This window comes from Plectropomus leopardus, chromosome 3 (assembly GCF_026936395.1).
Source record: "Plectropomus leopardus strain MGB_pleo_1.0 chromosome 3, ASM2693639v1, whole genome shotgun sequence".
In the NCBI taxonomy this organism is placed as follows: domain Eukaryota; kingdom Metazoa; phylum Chordata; class Actinopteri; order Perciformes; family Serranidae; genus Plectropomus; species Plectropomus leopardus.
This window is the reverse complement of record NC_142178.1, coordinates 40,193,183-40,209,163: the sequence shown is the minus strand read 5'-3', so window position 1 is coordinate 40,209,163 and position 15,981 is coordinate 40,193,183. Positions and strand designations below refer to the sequence as shown.

Here is a 15,981-nt window from a genome sequence, read left to right as displayed (position 1 = left end):
ACTGCTCCTAAAAATGGCTAAAAACAACTTAGAATAGCTTATATAGACGCGTTATGGTATAAAAAGTGGAAATAAAGGCCAAAAGAGGCCAAAAACTTCATAATTTAGGATGTCAAAAAAACTAGCGGAAAAGAGGCAATAGTATAGTATGGCGAAAAAGTCAAAATTTGACCGCTCCTAAAAATGGCTGAAAACAATGTAGAATAACTTATATAGACGTGTTATGGTATACAAAGTGGAAATAAAGGCCAAAAAAGGTCCAAAACTTCATCTTTTTAAGATGTCAAAAAAAATCGCGAAAACAGGCAATAGTATAGTATGGCGAAAAAAGTCAAAATTTGACTGCTCCTAAAAATGGCTAAAAACAACTTAGAATAGCTTATATAGACGCGTTATGGTATAAAAAGTGGAAATAAAGGCCAAAAGAGGCCAAAAACTTCATAATTTAGGATGTCAAAAAAACTGGCGGAAAAGAGGCAATAGTATAGTATGGCGAAAAAGTCAAAATTTGACCGCTCTTAAAAATGGCTAAAAACAACTTAGAATAGCTTATATAGACGCGTTATGGTATACAAAGTGGAAATAAAGGCCAAAAAAGGTCCAAAACTTCATCTTTTTAAGATGTCAAAAAAATTGGCGGAAAAGAGGCAATAGTATAGTATGGCGAAAAAGTCAAAATTTGACTGCTCCTAAAAATGGCTAAAAACAACTTAGAATAGCTTATATAGACGCGTTATGGTATAAAAAGTGGAAATAAAGGCCAAAAGAGGCCAAAAACTTCATAATTTAGGATGTCAAAAAAACTGGCGGAAAAGAGGCAATAGTATAGTATGGCGAAAAAGTCAAAATTTGACCGCTCTTAAAAATGGCTAAAAACAACTTAGAATAGCTTATATAGACGCATTATGGTATACAAAGTGGAAATAAAGGCCAAAAAAGGCTAAAAACTTAATAATTTAGGGTGTCAAAAAAAACTGGCGGAAAAGAGGCAATAGTATAGTATGGTGAAAAAGTCAAAATTTGACCGCTCCTAAAAATGGCTGAAAACAACGTAGAATAACTTATATAGACGTGTTATGGTATACAAAGTGGAAATAAAGGCCAAAAAAGGTCCAAAACGTCATCTTTTCAAGATGTCAAAAAAACTGGCGGAAAAGAGGCAATAGTATAGTATGGCGAAAAAGTCAAAATTTGACCGCTCCTAAAAATGGCTGAAAACAATATAGAATAACTTATATAGACGTGTTATCGCATTCAAAGTGGAAATAAAGGCCAAAAAAGGTTAAAAACTTCATAATTTAGGATGTCAAAAAAACTGGCGGAAAAGAGGCAATAGTATAGTATGGCGAAAAAGTCAAAATTTGACCGCTCTTAAAAATGGCTAAAAACAACTTAGAATAGCTTATATAGACGCGTTATACTATACAAAGTGGAAATAAAGGCCAAAAAAGGCCAAAAACTTCATATTTTCAGATGTAAAAAAAAATCGCGAAAACAGGCAATAGTATAGTATGGCGAAAAAAGTCAAAATTTGACCGCTCCTAAAAATGGCTGAAAACAACGTAGAATAACTTATATAGACGTGTTATGGTATACAAAGTGGAAATAAAGGCCAAAAAAGGTCCAAAACTTCATCTTTTTAAGATGTCAAAAAATTGGTGGAAAAGAGGCAATAGTATAGTATGGCGAAAAAGTCAAAATTTGACCGCTCCTAAAAATGGCTGAAAACAACGTAGAATAACTTATATAGACGTGTTATGGTATACAAAGTGGAAATAAAGGCCAAAAAAGGCCAAAAACGTAATAATTTAGGATGTCAAAAAAACTAGCGGAAAAGAGGCAATAGTATAGTATGGCGAAAAAGTCAAAATTTGACCGCTCATAAAAATGGCTAAAAACAACTTAGAATAGCTTATATAGACGTGTTATGGTATACAAAGTGGAAATAAAGGCCAAAAAAGGTCCAAAACTTCATCTTTTCAAGATGTCAAAAAAACTGGTGGAAAAGAGGCAATAGTATAGTATGGCGAAAAAGTCAAAATTTGACCGCTCCTAAAAATGGCTGAAAACAATGTAGAATAACTTATATAGACGTGTTATGGTATACAAAGTGGAAATAAAGGCCAAAAAAGGTTAAAAACTTCATAATTTAGGATGTCAAAAAAACTGGCGGAAAAGAGGCAATAGTATAGTATGGCGAAAAAGTCAAAATTTGACCGCTCTTAAAAATGGCTAAAAACAACTTAGAATAGCTTATATAGACGCGTTATGGTATACAAAGTGGAAATAAAGGCCAAAAAAGGCCAAAAACTTCATATTTTCAGATGTCAAAAAAAATCGCGAAAAACGGGCAATAGTATAGTATGGCGAAAAAAGTCAAAATTTGACCGCTCTTAAAAATGGCTAAAAACAACTTAGAATAGCTTATATAGACGCGTTATGGTATAAAAAGTGGAAATAAAGGCCAAAAAAGGCCAAAAACTTCATAATTTAGGATGTCAAAAAAAACTGGCGGAAAAGAGGCAATAGTATAGTATGGCGAAAAAAGTCAAAATTTGACCGCTCTTAAAAATGGCTGAAAACAACGTAGAATAACTTATATAGACGTGTTATGGTATACAAAGTGGAAATAAAGGCCAAAAAAGGTCCAAAACTTCATCTTTTTAAGATGTCAAAAAAACTGGCGGAAAAGAGGCAATAGTATAGTATGGCGAAAAAGTCAAAATTTGACCGCTCTTAAAAATGGCTAAAAACAACTTAGAATAGCTTATATAGACGCGTTATGGTATACAAAGTTGAAATAAAGGCCAAAAAAGGTCCAAAACGTCATCTTTTCAAGATGTCAAAAAAACTAGCGGAAAAGAGGCAATAGTATAGTATGGCGAAAAAGTCAAAATTTGACCGCTCCTAAAAATGGCTGAAAACAATGTAGAATAACTTATATAGACGTGTTATGGTATACAAAGTGGAAATAAAGGCCAAAAAAGGTCCAAAACTTCATCTTTTTAAGATGTCAAAAAAAATCGCGAAAACAGGCAATAGTATAGTATGGCGAAAAAGTCAAAATTTGACCGCTCCTAAAAATGGCTAAAAACAACTTAGAATAGCTTATATAGACGCGTTATGGTATACAAAGTGGAAATAAAGGCCAAAAAAGGCCAAAAACTTCATAATTTAGGATGTCAAAAAAACTGGCGGAAAAGAGGCAATAGTATAGTATGGCGAAAAAGTCAAAATTTGACCGCTCTTAAAAATGGCTAAAAACAACTTAGAATAGCTTATATAGACGCGTTATGGTATACAAAGTGGAAATAAAGGCCAAAAAAGGTCCAAAACTTCATCTTTTTAAGATGTCAAAAAAACTGGCGGAAAAGAGGCAATAGTATAGTATGGCGAAAAAGTCAAAATTTGACCGCTCTTAAAAATGGCTAAAAACAACTTGGAATAGCTTATATAGACGCGTTATGGTATAAAAAGTGGAAAAAAAGGCCAAAAAAGGCCAAAAACTTCATAATTTAGGATGTCAAAAAAACTGGCGGAAAAGAGGCAATAGTATAGTATGGCGAAAAAGTCAAAATTTGACCGCTCCTAAAAATGGCTGAAAACAACGTAGAATAACTTATATAGACGTGTTATGGTATAAAAAGTGGAAATAAAGGCCAAAAAAGGTCCAAAACTTCATCTTTTTAAGATGTCAAAAAAACTGGCGGAAAAGAGGCAATAGTATAGTATGGCGAAAAAGTCAAAATTTGACCGCTCCTAAAAATGGCTAAAAACAACTTAGAATAGCTTATATAGACGCGTTATGGTATACAAAGTGGAAATAAAGGCCAAAAAAGGCCAAAAACTTCATATTTTCAGATGTCAAAAAAAATCGCGAAAACAGGCAATAGTATAGTATGGCGAAAAAAGTCAAAATTTGACTGCTCTTAAAAATGGCTAAAAACAACTTAGAATAGCTTATATAGAGGCGTTATGGTATACAAAGTGGAAATAAAGGCCAAAAAAGTCCAAAAACGTCATAGAAGAGCTTGTCGAGACGCATCATAAGATAAGTTTAAACTTTATTGATCCCTCATCGGGGAAATTGCCTTGTCACAGCAGCTGAAAGAGAAATTTAAAAATAAACAAATATAACAAAATACAAAATATAAAATTCTCAAGACTATTGACAGTTTATACACCTTTCAGTGAAGATTTCTACAGTGCGATACACAGTCTGGAATAAATGTTGCATAGAGATAAAACAGCATAAACGTACAGTATTGCAGCAGGCAGCGCAGTAAAGAGTTAAACAGCAGACGTCACAGTGCTACTTTCAGTCGTGCTGTTGGAGTCTGACAGCTGATGGATGAAGGACCTGCGGTAGCGTTCCCTCTTCTTCTGTGGTGCAGCAGTCCGCTGCTGAGCGAGCTGCTCAGTCTCATGAAGGGGGTGAGAGCTGTTGTCCATGACAGATGTCAGCTTGGTTAACGTCCTCCTTTCACCCACCTCCTTGACGGTCTCCAGGGGACGCTCAGGGACAAAGCTGGCCCTCCTAACCGGCTTGTTCAGTCTTTTCCTGTCCCTCTCAGTGCTTCCACAGCCCCAGCAGACCGCTGCGTAGAGGATGGCAGACGCAACCAAACTGTTACAAAAAGTCCTTACAAACACCGAAGGACCTCGGTCTCTTCAGCAGGTGAAGACGACTTTGGCCCTTATTGTACAGGACATTGGTTTTAGTGGACCAGTCCAGTTTGTTGTTGAGATGAACACTGTCGGCTGGTGAGGTAGTCAATGTTCCACATCATGGTATACAAAGTGGAAAGAAAGGCCAAAAAAGGCCAAAAACTTCATATTTTAGGATGTCAAAAAAATGGCAAAAAGAGGCAATTCCTAAAAATGGCTAAAAACAACTTAGAATAGCTTATATAGACGTGTTATGGTACGCAAAGTGGAAATGAAGGCCAAAAAAGGCCAAAAACTTCATAATTTAGGATGTCAAAAAAATGGCGAAAAGAGGCAATAGTATAGTATGGCGAAAAAGTCAAAATTTGACCGCTCCTAAACATGGCTGAAAATAACTTGGAATAGCTTTCAGTGACGCGTTATGGTATACAAAGTGGAAATAAAGGCCAAAAGAGGCCAAAAACTTCATATTTGAAGATGTCAAAAAAATAGCGAAAAGAGGCAATAGTATAGTATGGCGAAAAAGTCAAAATTTGACCGCTCCTAAAAATGGCTGAAAATAACTTAGAATAGCTTATTTAGATGCGTTATGGTATACAAAGTGGAAATAAAGGCCAAAAGAGGCCAAAAACTTCATATTTTAAGATGTCAAAAAAATGGCGTAAAGAGGCAATAGTATAGTATGGCGAAAAAGTCAAAATTTGACCACTCCTAAAAATGTCTGAAAACAACTTAGAATAGCTTTTATTTACGAGTTATGTCATACAAAGTGGAAGTAAAGGCCAAAAAAGGCCAAAAACTTCATAATTTAGGATATCAAAAAAATGGCGTAAAGAAGCAATAGTATAGTATGGCGAAAAAGTCAAAATTTGACCGCTCCTAAAAATGGCTGAGAACAACTTAGAATAGCTTATTTAGATGCGTTATGGTATACAAAGTGGAAATAAAGGCCAAAAAATGCCCAAAACTTCATCTTTTAAGATGTCAAAAAAATAGCGAAAAGAGGCAATAGTATAGTATGGCGAAAAAAGTCAAAATTTGACCGCTTCTAGAAATGGCTGAAAACAACTTAGAATAGCGTATATACGCGCGTTATGGGATACAAAGTGGAAATAAAGGCCAAAAGAGGCCAAAAACTTCATAATTTAGGATGTCAAAAAAATAGCGAAAAGAGGCAATAGTATAGTATGGCGAAAAAGTCAAAATTTGACCGCTCCTAAAAATGTCTGAAAACAACTTAGAATAGCTTTTATTTACGAGTTATGTCATACAAAGTGGAAATAAAGGCCAAAAAAGGCCAAAAACTTCATATTTTAAGATGTCAAAAAAATAGCAAAAAGAGGCAATAGTATGGCGAAAAACGTCAAAATTTGACCGCTCCTAAAAATGTCTGAAAATAACTTAGAATAGCTTATTTAGATGCGTTATGGTATACAAAGTGGAAATAAAGGCCAAAAGAGGCCAAAAAATTCATAATTTAGGATGTCAAAAAAACTGGCGGAAAAGAGGCAATAGTATAGTATGGCAAAAAAAGTCAAAATTTGACCGTTCCTAAAAATGGCTGAAAACAACTTAGAATTGCTTATTTAGACGCGTTATGGTATACAAAGTGGAAATAAAGGCCAAAAAAGGCCAAAAACTTCATATTTTCAGATGTAAAAAAAAATCGCAAAAACAGGCAATAGTATAGTATGGCGAAAAAAGTCAAAATTTGACCGTTCCTAAAAATGGCTGAAAACAACTTAGAATAGCTTATATAGACGCGTTATGGTACACAAAGTGGAAATAAAGGCCAAAAAATGCCAAAAACTTCATCTTTTAAGATGTCAAAAAAATAGCGAAAAGAGGCAATAGGCGAAAGTCAAAATTTGACCGCTCCTAAAAATGGCTGAAAATAACTTAGAATAGCTTTCAGTGACGCGTTATGGTATACAAAGTGGAAATAAAGGCCAAAAAAGGCCAAAAACTTCATAATTTAGGATGTCAAAAAAACTGGCGGAAAAGAGGCAATAGTAGTATGGCGAAAAAGCCAAAATTTGACCGCTCCTAAAAATGGCTGAAAACAACGTAGAATAACTTATATAGACGTGTTATGGTATACAAAGTGGAAATAAAGGCCAAAAAAGGCCAAAAACGTAATAATTTAGGATGTCAAAAAAACTAGCGGAAAAGAGGCAATAGTATAGTATGGCGAAAAAGTCAAAATTTGACTGCTCATAAAAATGGCTAAAAACAACTTAGAATAGCTTATATAGACGTGTTATGGTATACAAAGTGGAAATAAAGGCCAAAAAAGGCCAAAAACTTCATATTTTCAGATGTCAAAAAAAATCGCGAAAACAGGCAATAGTATAGTATGGCGAAAAAAGTCAAAATTTGACCGCTCCTAAAAATGGCTGAAAACAACGTAGAATAACTTATATAGACGTGTTATGGTATACAAAGTGGAAATAAAGGCCAAAAAAGGTCCAAAACGTCATCTTTTCAAGATGTCAAAAAAACTGGCGGAAAAGAGGCAATAGTATAGTATGGCGAAAAAGTCAAAATTTGACCGCTCCTAAAAATGGCTGAAAACAATGTAGAATAACTTATATAGACGTGTTATCGTATTCAAAGTGGAAATAAAGGCCAAAAAAGGTTAAAAACTTCATAATTTAGGATGTCAAAAAAACTGGCGGAAAAGAGGCAATAGTATAGTATGGCGAAAAAGTCAAAATTTGACCGCTCTTAAAAATGGCTAAAAACAACTTAGAATAGCTTATATAGACGCGTTATGGTATACAAAGTGGAAATAAAGGCCAAAAAAGGTCCAAAACGTCATCTTTTCAAGATGTCAAAAAAACTGGCGGAAAAGAGGCAATAGTATAGTATGGCGAAAAAATCAAAATTTGACCGCTTCTAGAAATGGCTGAAAACAACTTAGAATAGCGTATATACACGCGTTATGGGATACAAAGTGGAAATAAAGGCCAAAAAATGCCAAAAATTTCATCTTTTAAGATTTCAAAAAAATAGCGAAAAGAGGCAATTGTATAGTATGGCGACATAGTCACAATTTGACCGCTCCTAAAAATGGCTGAAAATAACTTAGAATAGCTTTTAGTGACGCGTTATGGGATACAAAGTGGAAATAAAGGCCAAAAGAGGCCAAAAAATTCATAATTTAGGATGTCAAAAAAACTGGCGGAAAAGAGGCAATAGTATAGTATGGCGAAAAAGTCAAAATTTGACCGCTCTTAAAAATGGCTAAAAACAACTTAGAATAGCTTATATAGACGCGTTATGGTATAAAAAGTGGAAATAAAGGCCAAAAAAGGCCAAAAACTTCATAATTTAGGATGTCAAAAAAACTGGCGGAAAAGAGGCAATAGTATAGTATGGCGAAAAAAGTCAAAATTTGACCGCTCCTAAAAATGGCTGAAAACAACGTAGAATAACTTATATAGACGTGTTATGGTATACAAAGTGGAAATAAAGGCCAAAAAAGGCCAAAAACGTAATAATTTAGGATGTCAAAAAAACTAGCGGAAAAGAGGCAATAGTATAGTATGGCGAAAAAGTCAAAATTTGACTGCTCATAAAAATGGCTAAAAACAACTTAGAATAGCTTATATAGACGTGTTATGGTATACAAAGTGGAAATAAAGGCCAAAAAAGGCCAAAAACTTCATATTTTCAGATGTCAAAAAAAATCGCGAAAACAGGCAATAGTATAGTATGGCGAAAAAAGTCAAAATTTGACCGCTCCTAAAAATGGCTGAAAACAACGTAGAATAACTTATATAGACGTGTTATGGTATACAAAGTGGAAATAAAGGCCAAAAAAGGTCCAAAACGTCATCTTTTCAAGATGTCAAAAAAACTGGCGGAAAAGAGGCAATAGTATAGTATGGCGAAAAAGTCAAAATTTGACCGCTCCTAAAAATGGCTGAAAACAATGTAGAATAACTTATATAGACGTGTTATCGTATTCAAAGTGGAAATAAAGGCCAAAAAAGGTTAAAAACTTCATAATTTAGGATGTCAAAAAAACTGGCGGAAAAGAGGCAATAGTATAGTATGGCGAAAAAGTCAAAATTTGACCGCTCTTAAAAATGGCTAAAAACAACTTAGAATAGCTTATATAGACGCGTTATGGTATACAAAGTGGAAATAAAGGCCAAAAAAGGTCCAAAACGTCATCTTTTCAAGATGTCAAAAAAACTGGCGGAAAAGAGGCAATAGTATAGTATGGCGAAAAAATCAAAATTTGACCGCTTCTAGAAATGGCTGAAAACAACTTAGAATAGCGTATATACACGCGTTATGGGATACAAAGTGGAAATAAAGGCCAAAAAATGCCAAAAATTTCATCTTTTAAGATTTCAAAAAAATAGCGAAAAGAGGCAATTGTATAGTATGGTGACATAGTCACAATTTGACCGCTTCTAAAAATGGCTGAAAATAACTTAGAATAGCTTATTTAGATGCGTTATGGTATACAAAGTGGAAATAAAGGCCAAAAGAGGCCAAAAAATTCATAATTTAGGATGTCAAAAAAACTGGCGGAAAAGAGGCAATAGTATAGTATGGCGAAAAAAGTCAAAATTTGACCGCTCCTAAAAATGTCTGAAAACAACTTAGAATAGCTTTCAGTGACGCGTTATGGTATACAAAGTGGAAATAAAGGCCAAAAAATGCCAAAAACTTCATAATTTAGGATGTCAAAAAAACTGGCGGAAAAGAGGCAATAGTATAGTATGGCGAAAAAGTCAAAATTTGACCACTCCTAAAAATGGCTGAAAACAACTGAGAATAGCTTTTAGTGACGCGTTATGGTATACAAAGTGGAAATAAAGGCCAAAAAATTCCAAAAACTTCATATTTTAAGATTTCAAAAAAATAGCGAAAAGAGGCAATAGTATAGTATGGCGAAAAAGTCAAAATTTGACCGCTTCTAGAAATGGCTGAAAACAACTTAGAATAGCGTATATACACGCGTTATGGGATACAAAGTGGAAATAAAGGCCAAAAAATGCCAAAAATTTCATCTTTTAAGATTTCAAAAAAATAGCGAAAAGAGGCAATAGTATAGTATGGCGACAAAGTCACAATTTGACCGCTCCTAAAAATGGCTGAAAATAACTTAGAATAGCTTTTAGTGACGCGTTATGGGATACAAAGTGGAAATAAAGGCCAAAAGAGGCCAAAAACTTCATAAGTTAGGATGTCAAAAAAATAGCCAAAAAAAATTACCAAAAACCGCATAGTATAGTATGGCGAAAAAAACGTAAAATTTTGAAACGTCCAAAAAATGGGTGAAAACTACTTATTATGGTCTGTAGATTCATGTGATAGCATACAATGTCGATAAAAACACCAACAACGTCATAATTTAGCTTGTCAAAAAAATGACAAATTCATGCCTAGTATAGTATGGCGAAAATTTTGATGATGTATGTATGATGTCCCAATGACCCAGAGTTGCGTCATAGCATTCAATGTCAATACATTTTCCAAAAATGCCAGAATTTAGCATGTCCAAAAACTGGCCAAAAACCGTATAGTATAGTATGGCAAAAAAGTCAAATTTTGAAATCACAAAAAAATCACTGAAAACAACTCACAACAACCTGTAGAGTTGCATCATAGCATATACTGTCGAAAAAAATCGTATAATTTAGCATGGCAAAAAAAATGGCCAAAAAACGTATTGTAGAGTATGCTGAAAAATGTCAAATTTTTAAATTTCAAAAAAATGGCTGAAAACGACTTATTATAGCCTGTAGAGTCGCGTCATAGCATTCAATGTCGAAAACAGGCCAAACACATCAAAATTTCACATGTCGAAAAAATGGCCAAAAACTGCATAGTATAGTATGGCTGGAAAAAAGGCTAGATAGATAGATAGATAGATAGATAGATAGATAGATAGATAGATAGATAGATAGATGGACCATAATTGTCATTGCAGGTTGTACAAAGAAATTTTTTGGGTTTGCAGTTTGCAACATTACAGAAATAAAATTAAAATATATATATGTAAGTTCATTCACATACATAAAGACACACACAAGCCCAAGCATTTCTCACCCATACTCATGAACACATACACATTCATACCTGTAAAAACACTAATTATGTGTATAAATACATAGAGGGCACGGGACATACGACCATAATTGCACGAGTAAATGAATACCCCGAGTCCAGAGAGTCCGCAACCTGTCTGTGCGTGTGCTGGGAGTCCTCGGTCTGCCTGAGGGGAGGGGGGTGAAGAGGAGGTTTCCAGGGTGTGAGGAGTCCTGCAGGATGTTTGTGGCCTCTCTGAGGAGGCGGCTCACAGGATGTCGCTCAGGTTTGGGAGGGTCGAGCCAGTAACCTTCTCAGCTGTCTCGCTGCAGGTCCTTTTTGTCCTCAGCAGTGCAGCTGGAGTACCACACAGTACAACAGTGAGTCAGAGTACTCTCTATTGTGCAGCTACATATTATAGCTTGAAGAGTCACGTCATAGCATACAATGCTAAAAACAGCCCCAAAACGTCATAATTTAGCATGTTGAAAAAATGGCCAAAAAGGCAATTGTATAGTATATCAAAAAATGTCAAATTTTGACATGTCAAACAAATGGCTGAAAACAACATATTATAGCTTTGTAGAGATCTGCCATGGTATACAAAGTGGGGATAAAGGCCAAAAAAGTACAAAAACATCATAATTTTGTATATCCAAAAAATGGCCAAAAATTGCATGCTATAGTATGGCGAAAAATGTCAAATTTTGACATGTCCAAAAAATGGCTGAAAACATCCCATTATACCTTGTAGAGTCGCGTCATAGCGTACAATGTCGAAAAAGGCCACAAACATCATCATTTAGCATGTCGAAAAAAATGGAAGAAAACCTACTACGACGTTTTGTTGCCATTTTGGAATATATTTGATGACATAGTATACTATAATTTACTTTACTATACTATTCATTATATAGTATACTATACTAAGGAGCTGAAATTGAAATAGTTCACAGCTATAAGTATCTTTTTTAGAAATAAATCGCTTTTGAATCGTTTGTCGCTTCAGTCAAAGAAACATGATTTTGGGCACATTTGTTGGATTTCGGTGATCTGCTCTTTACGAATGCACCTGCTCACCTGATTGTTTTTTGACATACTATAGCATGACATTCTTCGCCATATGTGAAGACATATTATACTATGACTTTTTTTGTGATTTTTGACAGGTTTTTTTTTATTTTAAACATACTATAAGACTTTTTTCATGATTTCACATGATAAACTATGACTCTGTGATTACTGACACACTGCTCTATGACGCTGGTGATTTTTCACCACACACTATAACTTTTTATAACAGTCTTTTTGTCAGGACTGTATACTATGTTTATCGGGGGTTACTTTTTCTCATATTTTTTAAAGCCATACTATCCTATGACTTTTCGGTGATTTTTGACGACATAATATACTATAATGATTTTTTCTGACTTTTTTTTTACATTATATTTGACAACATAAAATTCTTATGACATTTTCTGATGACTTTGACAACATCGTATTGTGTAACTTTTTCATGCTGTTTGACGATATTATGACTTTATTCCCGATTTTTGATGACATACTGAAGTATCACTTTTTAGTGATTTCTGGAATACTTTTTGTTCTAGACATCTTATACTATCACTTTTTTTGCGATTTTAGATGACATACTCTACTAAGACTTTTTGTCGAGTTTTTGATGACGTATTTTCACGAAGGCCCGGTCGATCCTGGCCGACCCGATTCGTCCGCTTCACAGCGAGTTCTCACTGCGTCGAACTGACAGACCGCAGAGTTCATCTGTTCCTGCCGCCATCGTTTTTTTAAAAGACTGGATGTGATTTTAGATGTATTGTTTTGTTGCATGTATTGTATTCACTCATGCTCAATAATCTGCCCTTTGGGGGACAATCAAGATTTCTTGAACTTGTTGAACTCGAACGTTTTTGTGATGGTATATTACGTTATGGTCAGTATGGGTTATATTCAGAGAGGAAATATCGTAATTGATCAATAGCAGCCTGGTATTGATAACTTTCTAACAGTGTTCCCTTCTGTTCCCTTTCAGTTTATAACTACTGCGCCAACAACGGCGGCTGCTCCCACCTGTGTCTGCCGCGGCTCGGCGGCTTCACCTGTCGCTGCCCGGACGGTGACGACGGTCGATGCGTGGAGAGGAACCAGTGAGGTCCGCAGAGCGCCGAAAACACATCTGCTGCTGCTGGGAGACAAAAACAAAACACACTTAACTCAAATTTTCTACAATTCCTACTTGAATCGAACATTTCTACGATCATGTCAGAGTTTTGTGTCTTTGGCCGTTGAAGGTTGTTCAGACCTCACTGTATCTATGATGTCACACTTCGGGCGAGTCTGTTAAATTTAGATTTACATGATCTGTTTGTGCAGCAGGCGTTTGTAACCTGACTCCTGGTTTAAGAGTTTCTCTTTAAATCAGAACAAAGTGACACTAAATCTAAACTACAGGGATCTTTTTTGAAAGACAGCAGGTAAACGAAACTAACTGACCGGATGATAACTGTTTGAAAGGTACTGAACGTGTGTTTTTTTTAATGTATGTTACAAGTAAAACTCCTCATTAATATCTTTTTTTTGCTTGTGGTCTGAAAGATATTTGCGAAATACAATCAGTTTATTCCATCCAAGTTACTCATATTTTGCGATCAGTCGGCAGCGTAACGCCGCTGACATGCCAAATTAAAATCACACTAACGCAGAGGCTCGTTTGGAGCCGACAGACGGATTTAACCGCGACTGCTCGACGTGTTCAAGAGTCAAAGAAGTTTGGCTACAACTGAAAAAATTGTTCAGTTACAGTAAACCAAATTTATCATTTCAGGGTTAATACAAAAGCCTTATTTTAATATTTAGTGACGATGACGATGGATTAAATCTGTGAGACGAAACTACAAAAATTGTGAAAAATGTGCTCTGTCAGAAATGGGCACTGTCCGAAATAAACCGATTTAAGGAATCACCCAAAAAAATTTAAGCCAAAAGACAAAGTGGATTTAGTGAAATATTTCACTGCCACAGACAATAAAGTAATAACGTGCTGATCTGATGAAACCATTAAAACTTTTATTAATTCCAACATGTTAATGAAAACCAATTTACTTCAAAGGATTCCTAATGAAATATTTTCAATGTCTGTTTTTTTTTACGGATCTCAAAAGTTGTTTTTGTAGACGGAAAGACTGAAAAAAAAATAGCCAACTGTTTTTAGTTTTAAGACCATCGGGCAATTTTGAGGTCGATATCTGTGAAATCAGAGATTTATGACCATAAAAGTGATGGAAAATCTGCTGTGTCTAAAATTTTAGGAGCCCATTTTTTAGATTTTTTAGCCAAAAGACAAAGTGGGCGTTTTGGTGACACACAAGATTTTCTTTAATTTCTACCAAACATCCGCCTTACAGACGAAAAACTCACTGTCTCACTGATCTGATCCAACGATGAAAACCTTTAGACGTGAAAGTGAACGCCAAAAAAATGTCTATACGTTTCAGCATGTTAACGAGAATTGAGCATTAGTTTACTTACACGGGTTCTCAGTGTAAATTTGGTTTTATAGATGCAAAGATGATTAACAGTTAGCCAACTGTAATTAGATATAAAAGCATGAGACAGTTTCTTCAGGTTTCATTCGTAATAAAGACATTTATGAAGCAAAAAAAGGACTGAAAAAAGTGATTAATCGGACTAAATTATGAAGTTTGTTGGTGGTGAAATGAAACTTTACAATTATTCTACACTTTAGAAATCTGATGTGATCAGATTTGATTTATTTTCCCCCAAAACTGAGCTGTATGTTTTGTAAGAGGACCACTAAAATGATTTGACTCACATGATTTATTGTACTGTCTGTGCTAAAACTCAGTGTATTTTTTATATGAACTTGTAAATAATTACCTGACATTTTGACGATATTCTCTGATGTTTAAATGGTGCTGATGTAACCTGAGATCTACCTGATGATGATGATGATGATGATGATGATTACTGTGAAGGTTTGTGCAGGACGTGTCGACAGACCACGTCATTTGTGCTTCTCATGTAAACATCATTTTTTACAGTGAGGACTTGAGCAGTGATGATTTACGTCACTGATTAGAGCCTGTTTTCATCTAAAATAAAGATAAAGAAATGACCAAATCTGTTACGTCTCGACTGCAGTTATTGAAATTAAATCGTTCAAAGCTAAATAATCAAACTGCTTCTATGATTTTACTGCAGTAAAGATCTGAATATTTCTCTCAGCGCAGTATCAAACACTCACCCTCAGCGTCATGGAGGAGCCGCTGCAGCCATCTTTGTTTTACAGCAGGCACCGACAGAGTCCCTGTGATTCACAGCAGGCACCAACAGAGTCCCTGTGATTCACAGCAGGCACCGACAGAGTCCCTCTGATTCACAGCAGGCACCGACAGAGTCACTTTGATTCACAGCAGGCGACAGTCCTTCTGATTCACAGCAGGCACAGACAGAGTCCCTGTGATTCACAGCAGGCACCGACAGAGTCCCTGTGATTCACAGCAGGCACCGACAGAGTCCCTCTGATTCACAGCAGGCACCGACAGAGTCCCTGTGATTCACAGCAGGCACCGACAGAGTCCCTGTGATTCACAGCAGGCACCGACAGAGTCCCTCTGATTCACAGCAGGCACCGACAGAGTCCCTGTGATTCACAGCAGGCATCGACAGAGTCCCTCTGATTCACAGCAGGCACCGACACAGTCCCTCTGATTCACAGCAGGCACCGACACAGTCCCTCTGATTCACAGCAGGCACCGACAGAGTCCCTCTGATTCACAGCAGGCACCGACAGAGTCCCTCTGATTCACAGCAGGCACCGACACAGTCCCTCTGATTCACAGCAGGCACCGACACACTCCCTCTGATTCACAGCAGGCACCGACACAGTCCCTCTGATTCACAGCAGGCACAGAGTCACTTTGATTCACAGCAGGCACCGAGAGAGATTTCCCGAGAGGTAAGTTGAGTCGTAAAACACTTTGTTAAGTGGGGTAATAAAAACAAATGTCTGCAGTGACTAGGAGTGACTAATGACACGTCACAGACAAAGCTGTCAGAGCTGTCTGAACTCACGGTTCTTAAGAGGAAGTAGTTTTACCTTTTCTTGTTTTTATTTATTTATTATTTTATTTATTATTTATTTATTTATTTCCATTCAATTTAATTAATATTTTTTTACAATGTACTGAAATTGTCATATTTTGTTTTAAGTTCAGTGTTTTT

The 15,981-nt window shown here is 35.8% G+C and overlaps 1 protein-coding gene across 1 annotated transcript in view; it reads left to right on the top strand.

Annotated features, from left to right (window-relative positions):
- nid1b (nidogen 1b) overlaps positions 1 to 14,877 on the top strand; it is a 68,139-nt gene extending 53,262 nt beyond the window's left edge. The window contains exon 20 of the mRNA XM_088075141.1: positions 12,770 to 14,877. Coding sequence (XP_087931267.1) covers positions 12,770 to 12,888 — 119 coding nt within the window. The 3' untranslated portion in view covers positions 12,889 to 14,877. The remainder of the gene's footprint in view (positions 1 to 12,769) is intronic.
- The last annotated feature ends 1,104 nt before the right edge of the window (positions 14,878 to 15,981 follow it).